This window comes from Myotis davidii, unplaced genomic scaffold (genome assembly GCF_000327345.1).
Source record: "Myotis davidii unplaced genomic scaffold, ASM32734v1 scaffold428, whole genome shotgun sequence".
NCBI lineage: Eukaryota > Metazoa > Chordata > Mammalia > Chiroptera > Vespertilionidae > Myotis > Myotis davidii.
In genome coordinates this window covers 3135324-3150905 of record NW_006299834.1, presented here as the reverse complement: position 1 = coordinate 3150905, position 15582 = coordinate 3135324, and the positions used below count along the sequence as shown (strand labels likewise).

At 42.9% G+C, this 15582-nt stretch overlaps 1 protein-coding gene across 4 annotated transcripts in view; it reads left to right on the top strand.

Moving 5' to 3' along the window:
• TNRC6B (trinucleotide repeat containing 6B) overlaps nucleotides 1–14844 on the top strand; it is a 177582-nt gene extending 162738 nt beyond the window's left edge. For all 4 annotated transcript variants that reach the window (XM_015571923.1, XM_015571922.1, XM_015571924.1 and 1 more), the window contains 2 exons: nucleotides 1293–1432; nucleotides 2375–14844. In XM_015571923.1, coding sequence (XP_015427409.1) covers nucleotides 1293–1432; nucleotides 2375–2762 — 528 coding nt within the window. In that variant the 3' untranslated portion in view covers nucleotides 2763–14844. The remainder of the gene's footprint in view (nucleotides 1–1292; nucleotides 1433–2374) is intronic.
• Nucleotides 14845–15582: the final 738 nt, after the last annotated feature.

Sequence of the window (15582 nt, the reverse complement as noted above, 5' to 3'; positions counted from 1 at the left end):
GGGCTGCCACAGGAGGGGCCGGGCGGGAGCATGGAGACCTGCCCCTGTGCCCACTGCAGCCTCACGGCCCACAGTTTCTTTCAATGTGCATGAATTTGTGCACTGGACCACTAGTTTTCTATAAAGAACTGCCAGTTTCATCCTACAGGGTTTCCATGGTAAAACCACAGAATGTTTCCCACTGCTGTCGCCAGTAGCGCAACTTTTGAAGGCTTTTCCAATAGTAATCTGTTTCACTTCCAAGGAAATGAACTGAAATGTTGGACTGAGCAGCTTAAATAAACATAGTGGAGATCTCGATACAAATAAATTAATCAGAGTGAATAAATAGATCATTCATTTGAGTCATAGGTGAGGGCAGTTATCTCCAATCACTGAATATCTTAGTGGTAAGATCCTGGCTAAGGTGAGCGACTACAACCTTTGGTCCCATTGGCAGTGGGCAGCAGTGGACAGAGCAGTAGGTAGAAATAGTTTCACCTTGAGATGGCCAAAGTAGGGGTAAGAGGACATTAGAATAGTCTGAGCTGGAGCAGCTGTCAGTATTTTAAATCATTAGATGGTTCGCAGTGCTTTTTTTGTTAGTGGCTTTATCTCTAGCTCTTTGTGAGGTTGTTAACTGGGGAGGTGGAAGAAATCTACATTAGTAATGATGCTGAGAATTTTGTGTTTTCCTAAACTCTTCTTTGGGTAGCATCTTATTTATGCTTTTTAAAGCTCTACAGCCGAAACCGGTTTGGCTCAGTGAATAGAGCGTCGGTTTGCGGACTGAAAGGTCCCAGGTTCGATTCCGGTCAAGGGCATGTACCTGGGTTGCGGGCACATCCCCAGTAGGAGATGTGCAGGAGGCAGCTGATTGATGTTTCTCTCTCATCGATGTTTCTAACTCTCTATCTCTCTCCCTTCCTCTCTGTAAAAAATCAATAAAATACATTTTTTAAAAAAAAATAAAGCTCTACAAATTTGCACATGTTCACATCTTAAAGAATATACACCACAGGTTGAATCATATGCTTTTGTTTTGAGCTGCACTTGTACAAACTTTTTAATTTGCAAAATGGGCACATTAGATCTCTGCCCAATGCTTTGCGTATCTTAAAATGTTTCTTTAAGACCTCTGTATTCGATGCACTCTTTTATTTTGAGTTCTTCATTCATCCCGCCGAGACTTATTTAGTACTAATACTCTTTATGAGCCAGAAGCCCTTCTCATTCTTATGTATAAGAAAGGTCACTTGACTTCCTTTCACACCCACCTTCGGTTTTTATCTCACGAATGTCTTACTCCTTAGATTGATGGGTCAACCTTGAGAACCATCTGCATGCAGCATGGCCCACTGCTGACATTCCATCTGAACCTAACCCAGGGCACCGCCCTGATCCGATACAGCACCAAACAGGAGGCGGCCAAGGCCCAAACTGCACTGCACATGTGAGTACCCATCCTATATGCTCACTGAGACCAACACGCAGGAAGATGCACCCATTAATATTCTGGCACCTGCTTAATTAAACAAAGATGCACGAGAACACACTCAAAACGACACCATTGCCTAGCAATTGTTTCGTACCGAGGTGGCTGTTCTTTACCTGCCTAAGTGTGGATTGTCCTGTGTACATCATAGGACAATCATGATAATTCCATAAGTGAAAAATAAGTGAAGTAGTAAGTAAATTTTAAGTACCGTAAAACAAAGATCAATATCTTTGAAAATATGAACCATAATTACTGTTTCTTTTTAAAATCCTATCTAACTGCTTACTTTGGCTTCTTTGTGGGTGATGGGATATTGTGGTCTTGGTGAATAGCAGGGGTTTTGCATCAAGTAGGCGGGACTGGATCAGACTTTGAGCATCCCCCTCCCTGCCACTCTCAAACTGGTAGACAAGAAAGAGCTGACTCCCCGTGGCTGCATCTGCTACAACCAGCAGCTACACACTGAACAGGCAAGTCACAGTGAGGCTCCCGCAGTGAGCCTGCGCTGAGGTGGAGCAGCATTTCCAAGTGTCTGAAGCTGGGTCACCCTGATGCTTGCTTGGTGTGTGACCTTTTACCTCCCATGGGGGTGGGGGAGAGGTGACATCATTCTTGACATATAAATTTCACACATCAAAGGATATCGATATATAGTATCTTCCAATAGTCTTTGGATATCTTGAGACTTTGTGATATTTTACTGCTTTAAATCAGTACCTGGTGGCCTGGTAAAAATGCAGTTTCTGACACTGATTCTGCATTTTAAAAAGCACCCAGGAGATGTGGACGCTTCTAGTCAAAGGACTGCACTTTGAATAACAAGGACTCAAAGTGCTCGGTCCCTGTGCTTTAGGATTTTCCTCAACCCCATAGTTCTTCTCTTCCTTCTTTTTGCAGGTGTGTGTTGGGAAACACTACCATCCTGGCTGAGTTTGCCACCGATGATGAAGTTAGCCGCTTTCTGGCACAAGCTCAGCCCCCTACACCTGCAGCAACCCCAAGCGCACCCGCAGCAGGTTGGCAGTCGCTGGAGACCAGCCAGACCCAGTCAGATCCCGTCGGACCTGCTCTGAATCTTTTCGGTGGGTCCACAGGGCTCGGGCAATGGAGCAGCAGTGCCGGCGGCAGCAGTGGGGCCGATCTTGCTGGCGCTTCGTTGTGGGGGCCCCCAAACTATTCTTCTAGCTTGTGGGGAGTCCCAACTGTGGAAGATCCCCATAGGATGGGCAGCCCTGCTCCTTTACTACCTGGTGACCTTCTGGGAGGAGGGTCGGATTCAATCTGAACTTTGAACTTTCAACTCTGACCTCGTGACCTTTTTTGGAACAGCAGCAGCACTAACTTGACCTTTTCGTTTTTTTTTTCAACTTGCAATAAATACATTTTTAAAAGGAAAAAAGAAAACGGAGAGAGAAAAAAAGGTGGGTCATTGACAGACTGTCTGAGCACATAGTTGCCTCCCTTATAACTTCAGTTTTTTCGTTTGGAATATGAATCCAAAAAGAGAACATATCACTCTTGAAATACTTGAATCATGAACGCCAACCTAGAAAGACAATGTGAAGCAAGTACACATACCATTTAAATTTAAACACAAAAAAATTAAAAAAATTAGTTTCTAGTTTTTCACTTTTTTCATGTTATATGGAAGTTGTTGCTAAGAAACATATATACTGAAAAATAGCTTTTTAACTTTGTTTGCACTGGGTGTGTTTCCGTCCTTAGGTCTACCATGTTTGGGAGGGAGGGGAATTCAAAAGAATTGTTGGGGTGGGGGGAGGGAAGACTTGACGGAGCCTCACTTTAAAAACAAAAACAAAAAACCTAAAAAAAAAAAAAGGAAAAATTTGTGATTGGCTGGTTGATAAATACCAGTGTGTTCTGGCACATGTAACTGCCCAGGCATGCTCGTTCTGGTATGTGTGTGCACGTGTGTTCATGTACATTCGCGTGCATCCTTCTCTCTCTGTCTCTGTGTGTGCGTGTGTGTGCCTGTGTCCTCTTCTGCCTCCTCCTTCCTGACCCTGATTTCTCAGAAAGCTGCGTTGCTGACAGTCCGTAGGCTGGCTGGCCGGCCATCTGCTTTTTACTTTTATTATTATTATTTTTTAACTATGAGAACACACAAGCACGGAGAGCCACTGCTACTAAAGCAACTCCTTTGGGCTGCATTAAAATGAGCAGAGTGCTTTTTAATGATGAGAGCAGAGAGCTCCTTTACATCTGCAAATTAGCCTGAGTGTGAGTTTTCTCTCGCTTTTCTTTTGACCTAGCAGTAGAGCGGAGCACTGCCAAGTCCAAAAAATTAGGAGAGCAGGAGGTACCTCTGGGAGCAGCTGTGTGTTTATTTATTTCTGTTTTATAAAACAAGTGGCCACTGGGCACATCTGAATCTCTGTTAAGTTTTACGCTGGCCTTTTCGTGACTTTGAATGGGAACAGATGATAAGTTAGTTTTTAATTATGTGATGTCTGGAAAGCAGAAAAACTGTGTTCTCCTCCTTTCTTGTGTAATCAGGTATGAGAATTTCATCAGAAAGGTAATTCTGAATTCAACATTTCTATTCTCTTTTTCATTTTATGGAAACAGAAAAAAGTAAGTTGTGAGCAGCCTCCTGAAAGCATCCGCAGCTCCTCCCTCTCTGCTCCTTTCTTGCTGAGCGTTACCTGTGCCAGGCCGTGGCGTGTTACAGCACCAGGCCATCACTGACAGAAACGTTTACTTAACGAATGTTCTTAAACCAGTGTGTACTTCAAGCGTTTCCTTTTGTTTCTCTGTGTTGTGTATTTCCTGTGTATGTGGTTTTGCTTAGGCAGGTATAACTTAGCAAAGACTTTTAAGTATTGCACCTTTTTTTGGTTTTGACCTCTTTTTTTTTTCCTTATAATGTTGCTTTTTTATTTTGGTATTTAAAGACTTTTTTTTTTTTTTTTAAGCATCAATGTAGTAGTACTCTGGGCCGAATAGGAGGCATCTTTTAATCCACAGTTATCACCAACATGTATGTACTTATGTTGGAATCAAAATGTATCAAACTGCTTTTTGTGAAGTTATAGCAGCCCTGAGGGGGTACCCCTTTATACAAAGCAGATGGCGGGTGGGGTGGGGGGAGGGGAGTCGTATGCCGGTAATGTGCTAGCACTTGTGTGGACATCCCAATCTGCATTATACTGTTTAACATAAAGTGCCGACATTCTGTACCAGCAAATACCTGCCCATTCCAACCCTTGGTGGGAGCAGACCTCTACTGTCCTCCATAACTTGCTGCTAGTGAGGACAAAGGAGTTTTTCTTTCTTTAGCATCTTCAGTGAAGGATATAACAATGCCTAATGTATTTGACTTCTAGCTTGTGTATTTGTGTAGGTGGGTGGGTGGGTATGTATAGGAAAAGGCAAAACTCATTCAAGTGGTTTTGTGAGACAGTGGGAATTCTGTAGTCCTCTCGGCTTACCCTGTTGATTATAAACCTAGCCTCTAAAGAGATTGACATGCATAATTCAAGTGAGCATTTGCTCATACAAGTCTTTATGCACCCTTCGTGGGTAGGTGGTCAAACTTGAGTTGCCAGCGTTGGTTTGGTCCCATCGGATGCCTTGTAGAAACTAACCGTGCCCTCCTCCTGCTCTCGGTTTTCATCACCACCATGCCCCTTCCACCTCTGCCCACGTACACAGTGTCTCCTCCCAGCCCCACTGACTGCTCTATGCGAGGAGCAAAACCCTGCCAGGTGGCGAGCTCCCGGTGAAGAGCAGCTGTGCTCAGACACCTCCAGAAGGCTAACTCTTAGCGGCCCTAGGCCCCCTAGGCGAGGAGCGCATCCAGAGGCTCCGGAGAGCCAGTGGTGACCCTGCCGTTCTGGTTTCCTGCCGTGTCCTGCCCCACCCTCCACCCTTCCAGCCTGTTGGTTCCTTGACCTGCACTATGGGTTAGTTGAGTTCCTTACGATACTACGGTGAAAGCCGGGTGCTAGAGCCCCTCTTGTTTACAAGACATACTGAGGGATTTGAAATATGTAAAATTAGCATGAGAAGCTAAAATGTTCTTCCATCATAAGCTTAAAGGGAAAAAATTTAAAACTTTTAAAAAAGACCAAAAAGTGCGTATATATATATACATATATATATACATATAAATATATATTTTAGATGAAGACTAACTCTGGGAGCATTTAACAGTGTTTTTTGTTTTCGTTTTTAACATTTATTTTCCTGCTTTAAAATTTGCAAGCATTCTCAGGAATTCTAGGGTAGGAAGCCAGTTTTTTGAAGATGGGTTTATTTAACCGTATCTTATCCTAGATAGACAGCTGTTTCTTTCCTGTTAATAAACTTTTACAAGTTCCTGAAACTTCAAAAAGTTTAAAAAATTTTTACGTAAAAAAATGTAAAAAGAAAAGTCTCCAAACGTTATTGTCATACTGGGGAATCATACCTTTTAAAACATGTAGAAATAAATATTTTTTAAAATGATCAATTTAGCAGCAACAGGTAAATTCATTATCTTTAAAAATATGGGAGAAGGATTGAGCTTTATAAGGGCTCTATCACGGACTTATTTGATATTGTGTGTAATTTAATGGGAGAGTGTTTGGTATATATAAATGGAAATTCCATCACTTTGTTCCTTTCCATTTAAGACTGAACTGGAATCTCCCCTACTAATTTTTATTTTTGTTAAAGGAACCCTTCTCCCTTCCCCCAGCCCTACCAACAAAAGAAAGGAAGAAAGAAAAAAAACAACAGCTTAAACACAAGTATCTCTAATCTGTAAAATAGTACCGTTGGATTGCTGAGAATCTATGTAAAGAGTTAGGAAATATAGGTTAATAACTTTTGGAACAAATTTTAAATATAGGCATTACTAGAGGAAAAATATCTATGGACTGTTCTATTAATGAAGAATGTCTGTCTTACCTCCATTTGTTATGGCAGGAGGAGAAAATAATAGAATCTAATAAGGAACAAGTGATTTTACATTTTTTTGCTCCCAGCCACTGTTGTGCTCATTTTAAATGCTGTTTTAAAGATCTGCTGCTTAACTATCCCCGTCCCTCAGCCTGCGATGTGGAGTGTTTCCTTTCAGTTTTGGGTGAAGTTGAATTCTCCTTTTGTATTCCCTCCTGGGGCCCGGGGTCGGAATTCCCAAGCATGACCACAGCTTCTTTTAAACATCTAAGCTTCCCAGTGGGAAAGGAACTCCCACTCGACAGGTACAGGGAGTGGGTGGGGTTGCTGCCTGCAATTTCTCTAAAACCGCGTTAGTGCCTTCGTACATACACCCAGGCATCCTAAGCAGGGGAACCCGTGTGTATGTGCTTGTGGTCCAGACACTCCACAGACGTTAAGACGCTTGCCCGATAAGGACATGGGAGTGGTTCTGGACAGGCCCCAAAGGCAATGGGCTAAATTTAAAGTAAATACATAAACAGAAATCAAGGAAGTTAAATATGCTTTATGTCTGGAATATGTGGAATGCCAAGGTCCTTCCTTGTGTTGATGCCCTCGGTTACTGGGCATTGACTTCTCCAGGTGTGTCAGTGTGACAGCGAGAATGATTTGGGAAGTCTCTGCGTCAGGCCAGTAGAAAGGGGTTCGTATTGTTCTATTCTTGTCATTCCTCTCCTCCCTTTCTCTGCCCTTTTTATTTCTTTTCCTTTTATCAACTTGCTGGAAGCTTTGCTTTTTATTGGTTGGCAGTGTCTTAAGAACAGGATATGGTGAGATGTAATGGAAGAGGAAGACTCTGCTTTCCATGGTATTCTTTGGCAAGAGCCATGTCTGCTGAGAGGATATGCGGCTTCAAAAACACTTTAGAAAATTCAGTGGGCGTGTCTTCTCCTCCACTACATTCTGGCATGTGTGCAGAGGCTCGCTAGTCACCTCTCATCACATCGATTTGCTTTATAAACATTCTGATCATGTAAATTTGAGCTTTCCAATTTTTTACTAGTTCCCCTTTATTTCTTTAAACACTTATTACTAGTGGCTAGAGGTGTCCATCTCTCAAACATCACAAACTTGGTTTCTGTCTACCACATGAGTAGCCAAAACGAAAGAAGCACTAGTAGGGAAACGGATGTCTTCATCCGACTGGGGACCTCTGCTGGCAATTGAGATCCAGTGCCATTACCTAATTTTAGGTGGTGTTGTTTTTTTAAAAAAATAGCAAAGTTCTTATCTCCAAGACACTGTGAGAAAGTGGATGTGGCATCTCTGACCCCTCAGGCCCTAGCCCTTGGCATTTTTCAATTACAACAGTCACAGGAGTTAACCAGCAATGCCACAGTTAAAGCCCCAAACAGAATTCTCTCATCAGTGCCCTCCAGTAAATCAGCATTACCCGTAGCCATTCAGTTTGTTTTATTTATAGCAATTTGATTTTCTATTACTATGGCTCCTGTTCTAAGAACTCTCCCACCTCTTCTGACATGAATGTAGCACAAATTAGCAGTTGATTCTTCCAAGTTCCTGTGGGTTGACTGTGGTGTATAAGATATGCAACAAAAAAGAACGGAAAATAAATTCCTGCCTAAGAATTTGGAAGAGCTTTTACTAATACATCTAGCAGAAACTAAAATTTCACAGGCTATTAACTTGTTGCAAATATTCACTCTCACTTTCACCACTTTTGGGAGAGAGAGGGGACAGTTTGTGTAGAGTTAACAGCCAGATTCCATATCGACCTCAGATGCTGTGTGCTTTTTAATTTTATTTTTTTATATTCTGGCATCTTGACTCTTTAAACAGAATGAATATGTCTGTGTGCTGAGCAAAATGTTTCAGCCAAGCCTGTTTTCTTTGCAGTGCAAACAGGATGTTTTCAGCAGACTTGGCCGTAACAGCCATCTCTAAGATTAGGGAACAATTGAGTCTTTATGTAAAAAAGGTCCCCTTCTCCCCCGTCCTCAGCATTCAGATTCAACATATGACACTTTGTAGGTTGTTGTTTTGGAGGGTTTTTTCTTTTGTTTTAATTATCTATAAGATCTTTAGCTAGGAGTAGAGATATATTTTTAACTGTTAAAAAATTATCAAACTTTTCCTTCTCCAGTATTTTTGCCAAGTTTTTGTCAACACTTCCTGTCTATGCAGTAACTACACTTCTTAGTGTTATTGCAAAAAGGAATCTTATTGTTTTCCCTTCTATGAGTGTACAACAACCAGGCCGCATGCGATAGTGCAAATGAACATAGTCTAACCTGTGTGTATACAGAGAATTGTCAATCTTTGACCTCGGCATCATTCAAAAAATAGGGTGCCCTTGCCCTTAACCCTCTGCTGTATCCCATGTTCCACCCCCTCTGCTTTCTTATCTGCAAGTACAGGGTGTCCACACAGTCTAGAAACAGACAAATATACCTAATGTTGTCAAGGATATTCTCAACCTGTTAAAAACAAAATACATATAGTTTCACAGTTAGACCATACCCTGTAGTATGGTCGGTAGGTTCATGGCCAGTGCCAAAGGTGTGTGTATTTTCAGAGGTGGTTCCCACTTGTCAACAGTAGTGTTGTTTTCTTGACCTTAAATTTGGCAAAGGAGGTGCTGGCATCACATTCTTTAGATCTGAAATAATTATCAACTTCCAAATCTGTGAACATTGTAATAACTTAAAAATTGAACGTTGGCCCTCCCTACCCCACCCACAACGCCTCCTCCTACCCACACTGCCAAAGCAAAGAGGCCATGAGCACCTATAAGATGGTGAAGGGAACACTGATCAGGAAAGAGCTACTCCCCACCGGCATCCATGCTGTCCTGCGGGTGGTCACTCTGATTAGATCTGGAGTAATTATCCAGTGTTCTAACATTTGAGTGATTTTTAAACTGTCAATCTCTTGTAGTAACCTGCTACCACCACCAAAAATAGCAAAAGTGACCGAACTGCCAGTGTTTGCCTCACAGAATTTCAATCGTTCCCTTTTCAGTTAGCTATACACCTGAATTTGTTTTTAACAAGAAATTGCACACCAGAAAAAATGGTACTACCCTGGTCAAGGGGCCTCTGCAAGACTCAATCGGCTGGGTCTTCATTCTGCCAACACTTGTTTTGATCATGGGAAGGGAAAGGTCAGATAAAAGCAAGAAATGTTCTGTTTTAAATTTTAAAAAGAAAGTGTTTCCCTAGTAAATCATTGCTTTGGAAATAAAATCCCAATTGACCCATTTTGAGGCAATATTAAGAAGTTGGGACTGTGTTTTAAAAAAGTAAAATTCCTTTTTACAACTAATAGTGAGCAGCAAAAGACGATCCGCGAGATAGCTAGCAATATTGTGGCGGCGTTGTGAAGGGCGCTCCTTTCCCTCCTCCTCTCCTGTTCTCTCGGACTGCATCCGGAGGTGGCAGTCCTCCTTGGGCTGCTGAAAGGCGTGCACACTCCTCAGAGGGTGGGGTTGGAAGAGGCAGCCAGAGTGAGGTAGAGCAGCCTTCCTGCAGGACCAGCCTGACGGCAGAACTGTACAGAGAGCAAGATGGGTGTCCTACATGTGTTCGCCAAAAATGAAAAGGGGAGGTATTTATACGAGACCAAGGAAAAAAAACCTTTGGAACCATTAAGTTACATACCTTTTAAAGGTAGTATAGTTTCTCACTAAGTGATGCCTTCAGCATACACTTAATTTCGGGGTAAGTTAGAATAAATGTGTTTAAAACACCACCTCTACCCCCCCTTTTTTTTAAATTTTGTCCAAGGAATTAATTACTTATGTGTAGTATTTCTGAATGTGCCTTTGTGAGTCCAGCGACCATTAGGATAAAACAGAAACATGGTCAGCCTAGTCTGTAGGGAAGTCAGCATTTCTCCTGGCAGTCTCCGGGGCAGCTGTTTGAGTGTTCATTAGCATCCGTGTTGCACAGTGTAGGGTGTAGGAGAGGCTCTGGGACTGGGAGAGGGGCAGTGAGGTGATGGTGCACAGGTGACAGAGACCCCGGTTAGTCCAGGAGTGCAGGTTGAACTTATTATCTGCATTACCTAGTTTTCTTCGTGTATGTGTGTGTGTGTGTGTGTGCACGTCTGGTTGTTTTACTTTTTGTTTTTCTGTAAGCACTGGAGAGCTGAAATATGGTGATGTTTGTGGCACATTCATGCATGTCAAGACAGCGTTTTCCCAGCGTCTGCATGCAGAGCAGGCGGCGCAGTCCCATCCTATGAGTCTGTCCTGAGAAGGTGATTCTTTTCCCAAATGGAAGTCACTTCATGTTGCTGTTTCTGCGAACAGGGTATTACACACAAGGAAAAGGCTTTGGAAAGAGTAAGGTTGAAGTGTTTGAGAAAGAAAAGAGAAAAATCTGAAATCATATTTTATTTCTTCAGAACTATGATAGCTAAAACATAGAAACCTGCAGCGTGTCTTCATTTGTTTTTGTTTTAAACGATTCCACCTCTTCTCCCTACTCCCGATCTTCTAAAGAAATATCAAGTGAAAACTAAGGGCCATTTCCATAATTCCTCAGAACTCCCCAAAGAGGAAACCAGTCCCTCCCGCAAGATTCCTTCCGCTTCCTTCAGGAAGACAAAGGGAGGAGGGATGCTGCCGCTCTCTGTGCTTCACTCTCATTCCTCTCTAATGGCCTTGAAATGTATTATTATGCAAATGTGAATTTTGATACTGAATTTAAGAAGAGGTTGTTGGGTTTTTTTCTTTTTTCAAAAAAAAAAGGTCCCGTACGTGGTCATCATTGCTTCTTTATTTTGTAACGTGAATTGTAACTATGCATTCTGCAAAAGGGGGGAGGAGGGGGCAGGAAGGGGAAGGAAGTAGCTTTGCATCTTATTCTATGGTTTCTGTGTCCATGGTATCCCACATCCTGGCAGGGAAGGGGAGTGAGAGCAAGAAGCAGTAAAGGCCTGCACAGCGAAGTGCAGGAACCTCTGGGTCCTGTGGGCGCTGGCAGGCCTGGAGGCCAGCAAAACCAGTATGGTACCAGATTCTCCGTCCTAGCCGTGCAGTGTTAACCCAGGCCACCGTGGGGTCCCGGAGGCTCCGGTGTTCTCTGGAAAAAAGTACTCATCCTTCTCCAAATTCAGAACCCTTTCAAGCTCAGGAAACCACGTCTCACTCGTGCTGACTTTAAAGTTCATCTTATGTCAACTTCAAAAACCTCCTCCTCCTCTTCCTCCTCCTCCTTTTTAATTTTTTCTTCTTCTTAATCATGTTTAAGTGAACTTAATTATAAGAAAACTGTCTTGCTCTAAGGGATCGAGGATTGTTGCTTGGCAGGCAAACAGGATTCTCTGCCCCATCCACTACCCCTCAGCCAAACGGGATCTCTCTGCTTCCCTGGCATGCAGTAAGCTGCGCATAGCTAGCGAGCAGCGAGGTGTTTGCCACGGGAAAGCCAGAAGCCTTCTCTGTCCTAACAGAATTCTTTGTGGATCTTGCCTGTGGTGAATCGTGGCACCTGCATTGCTCTGGTCTAGGCATTATTTGCAACACACAGTGTCGTACACAGGAGATTGTTTCGCCCGTGTTCAGTGTTCCACGCAGCAGCTCTTGTCCACAGTACTGTAACGAGTCCCAGACTTGACCACGGTCTCCTGGTGCCCAGGCGAGGCTGCACGGGCACAATCTTATCAGGGTTCCAATCTGTTAAGATTGCCTTCAGACAAACACACAAAAACAAAACCAACAAAAAAATTAAAATCCTGACGTTTCAACTGTCTAACACAAAATAATACCTCGAGGTACCTTTCCCCTGCAGTATAGGCCCGACTCCCCTCCTTTTCTGACAGCAGTGGGTCATCCTTTTGAAAATATGAACATGTAAATAGCAGGATAACTTTTATAATTTTTTTGCTGTGAAAGTACCCCTAAAATATGATACTTTTCTTTTTTAAGTCATCAGAAGTTTTGGATCTTATTCTTCATATTTAAGAAGAGGAAGCAGAACCGGTCAGGGTGTGGACTTGCATTTGTGGGCTGGTGTTCCCTCCATCGCCCCCCATTCAGTGACAGCAGGCCAGTGTCTGAAGCCTGTTCTGAATAGTTGCCATCTATTCCAGCCTTCTCTCTCCAGGTGCGGAGAGTCTGAACTTCTCTCTTCTGGAAGCAGAATGTGTTCTGTGGGAGACCTTGAGCTCTCGATCTTTTTTGATTTACACACACACACACACACACACATACACACACAGTAACTGAGTAGCGTTCTGTAGTTCAGGAAGGGAATTAGTCCCTGGCATTTCGGTTTGGCGCTGTAGAATTTATAGCCTTGTCATCTTGGGATACGCTGGACATGTTTTGATTTGTTACTTACACAGAAGCTTATCTGAGATGTGTAGACAGCCACCCTGCCCTGAAAGGCTTGTGCACCCTCAGACACTGCCCCCTCCATGAGGCTTGGCTGGCATTAGGTAGAGGGACGTAAGTTTAACAAATGCTGCTTGTAGGGGTCCGTCAGCTACTGTGTTCTTAGATTTGGCCACTTCCAAGGCAAGGTTGGAACCGCTTCTTCACAAACACCCCCTTACCTCCATCTTAGAGACAAACCCTGCATCTGTCAAGAAACCCTTTTTAGTTTTAACTTGTATAGTGACGACTTCCTTTGAGAGGAAGAAGCTTGATTATAGATGCATGTATGTTCACCACTCGCCTTCTGATTTTGGCTATGTTGACCTTGGGATTTGATTTCTGTTTGTTTGGAGACCTCTTTTCCATCAGTCTCCTTCCTCTGACCCCTCAAGAGTTCTTCCTGCCCTTATCCCTCTACAGTCCTCCCAAAGGGCTTTGCTGATCTCTGCACTTCTTCCCTGGGGCACTCACTCCCCCACCACCACCTTTGCACACACACCCGTGACCAAAGTGTGTCCAGTGATCTCACAGAAGACATCAAACATGGTGCCTGCACCACGAATGTGCTCACAGAGACACGTGCACAAGGATCCTGCACCCTTGGCCTTAACCTCAGTATGACTTACGGTGCAGGAACGTTTTTAACAGGTTTTAAAATAAAACACCCATCGGGGAGGCGGGGGGAGGTGGGGGAGGCAGGCACACGAGCTCAGCTGTGCCTACTCCTGACTCTCACTATTTGCTTACGACTTCCAATTCTGTGCCCACCCTACTCCCATGCTTGTTCTGAGAACCAAAACCAGACAAAAGCAACCCGAGGAGAGATTTCTGGACTGTTTTGTCTTTCTCCATGTAGATGGAGATACAAATGCTGCTTTGGGTTCCATAATCTTAGGGGGCTATGTTTACAGAGTAAAATACATCCTACCAAATCAGGAAACTGAATAATGGAACCTCTGCAGTGAGAGTTAGGTCCCTGATGGTGAACAAGAGAATCGAGGGGCTGGGGGGTGCAGAGGAGGACAGACGGAGAAGTCCCATTTCAATGACTTGTGACATAGTGCTCCCTTCCTCCGTTCTCCTCCCTTCACTGCTCTCCTTGCCCCTTTGAACAGAAGGTGCAGAGAAGGGCATCAGAAAGGGGCTAGACTTTTAAAAGGCAGCTTTCCGACTTTGCACACAAACAGGTAACAGGAAGGTACAGTAAAAACCCTCTCATCCGAAACTGTCGGCAGAAACAGCCTGTAACACGACTGAATAGCTGCACAACATTGATGCTCTCTCTGCAGGTTACCTAGAAGTGTTTTGTTTTTCTTATACTTGAAATAGCTTTTACAATATTATTTTGGTGGCTTTCTTTCCTCTCTTCCAGTGGGCAATGGAGAAAGTGGATGATGGGATTTAAGGAAGTTTGAGGGGAGAAAAGGAAGGAAATGGCATTCTTTTTTTTTTTTCTCCTTAAACATAGAGGTTTAATCAAACTCCCATATGTTGAAATTGCTCCTCATATTACTGGTTTTACATGGACACAGAAACTAGGCACTTTAGAGGTGCACTTGCATGGCAGGCTGGGCCCCCCTTTTCTACATTTTATTTTACTTCTTTAGTATAGTGGTACTTAAAATCACTGGTTCACTTAAAAAACAAACAATAAAATGTTAAACTCTACTAATGTACAAATAAGCTGAAAAGTTGCATTTTATGTGTATTTTTTGCCATAGCAGGTACTGTATTTCTCATGCTGGATTTCAAAAAAAAAAAAAAATCAAAAACAAAAAAACTAAAGGGTGGTGTTTTATTGGATTGTGACAGGTTGAATAATAAGGAATTAAGTCTTCGTCATTTCATTAAAGCTGAGAGATGATGTAATGCATATATAAGAGTTTTCTGAAGGGTTTTTTTTTTGGGCTTTTAAACAGCTTATTTTTTGTTTTTGTTTAGTATTTTATTTTATTTTGGAAAGATATGATTGTATTATGTGCAACTCAGTTGCTTACATTATAACTACAAAATATTTTTGGGTTCCTGGAAAAAAAAGAAAAAAGACTAATAAATGTGTTTGGCTGCTAAGCATTTATTGAGGTTTCCTGTTTTATTCTGCCAATTTAATTTGCTCGTTTGTCGAATATTTGTATTCTGCTACTCCTCGCTCTCCCCGCTCCACACCTGAAAGCTATCCAAACTTCAGCATCTGAATTGGGCCTCGACTTTGTCTGTCTTGCCTTGGTATGTTTTTGTTGTTGGGGTTGGCCGGTTGGTGGTGGGTTTCTGCTGCTTGCTCTTGCTGCCTGCCGCAGTGCAGATTTCAAATTCTCTAACAGAAATTAATGTTGTCCTGCCTTTTGTTGTTGTTCCCTTTAATCCTTATTTGCATTTGGAGTGAGAGCACTAGAGTAGAGGAGAGAGAAGACTCCTGCCCGGGGCTGGCTGCATCCCCCCTCTGCTGCTCCCATGGAAGAGAACCAACCAGCTTTCCAGGAAACAATCCCGCTACTCCCTGCCCATAAAGGCGAGGTTTTCTTATTTACCATTAGCTGCTGAAATAGAGACTTGTTGAGACATGGGATTATGAAACACCTCTAGAATGGCCAAGGGGAGGAAGGTAGGGAAGCTAATACTAACTCCCGGGTACTGTGTTTGACTTAATTCTCAGAATGCTGTGTGAATGGACAGCAAACCACATTTCATGAGGAAACTGTGGCTCAGAATAATTTAATTAGCTGATCCTAGGTAGCATTGGTTGATTGCCTACAATCAGCTGGGCACTGCTCTAAGCACACTGTGTCTATTCATTTAATTGAAATTTATCATTGTT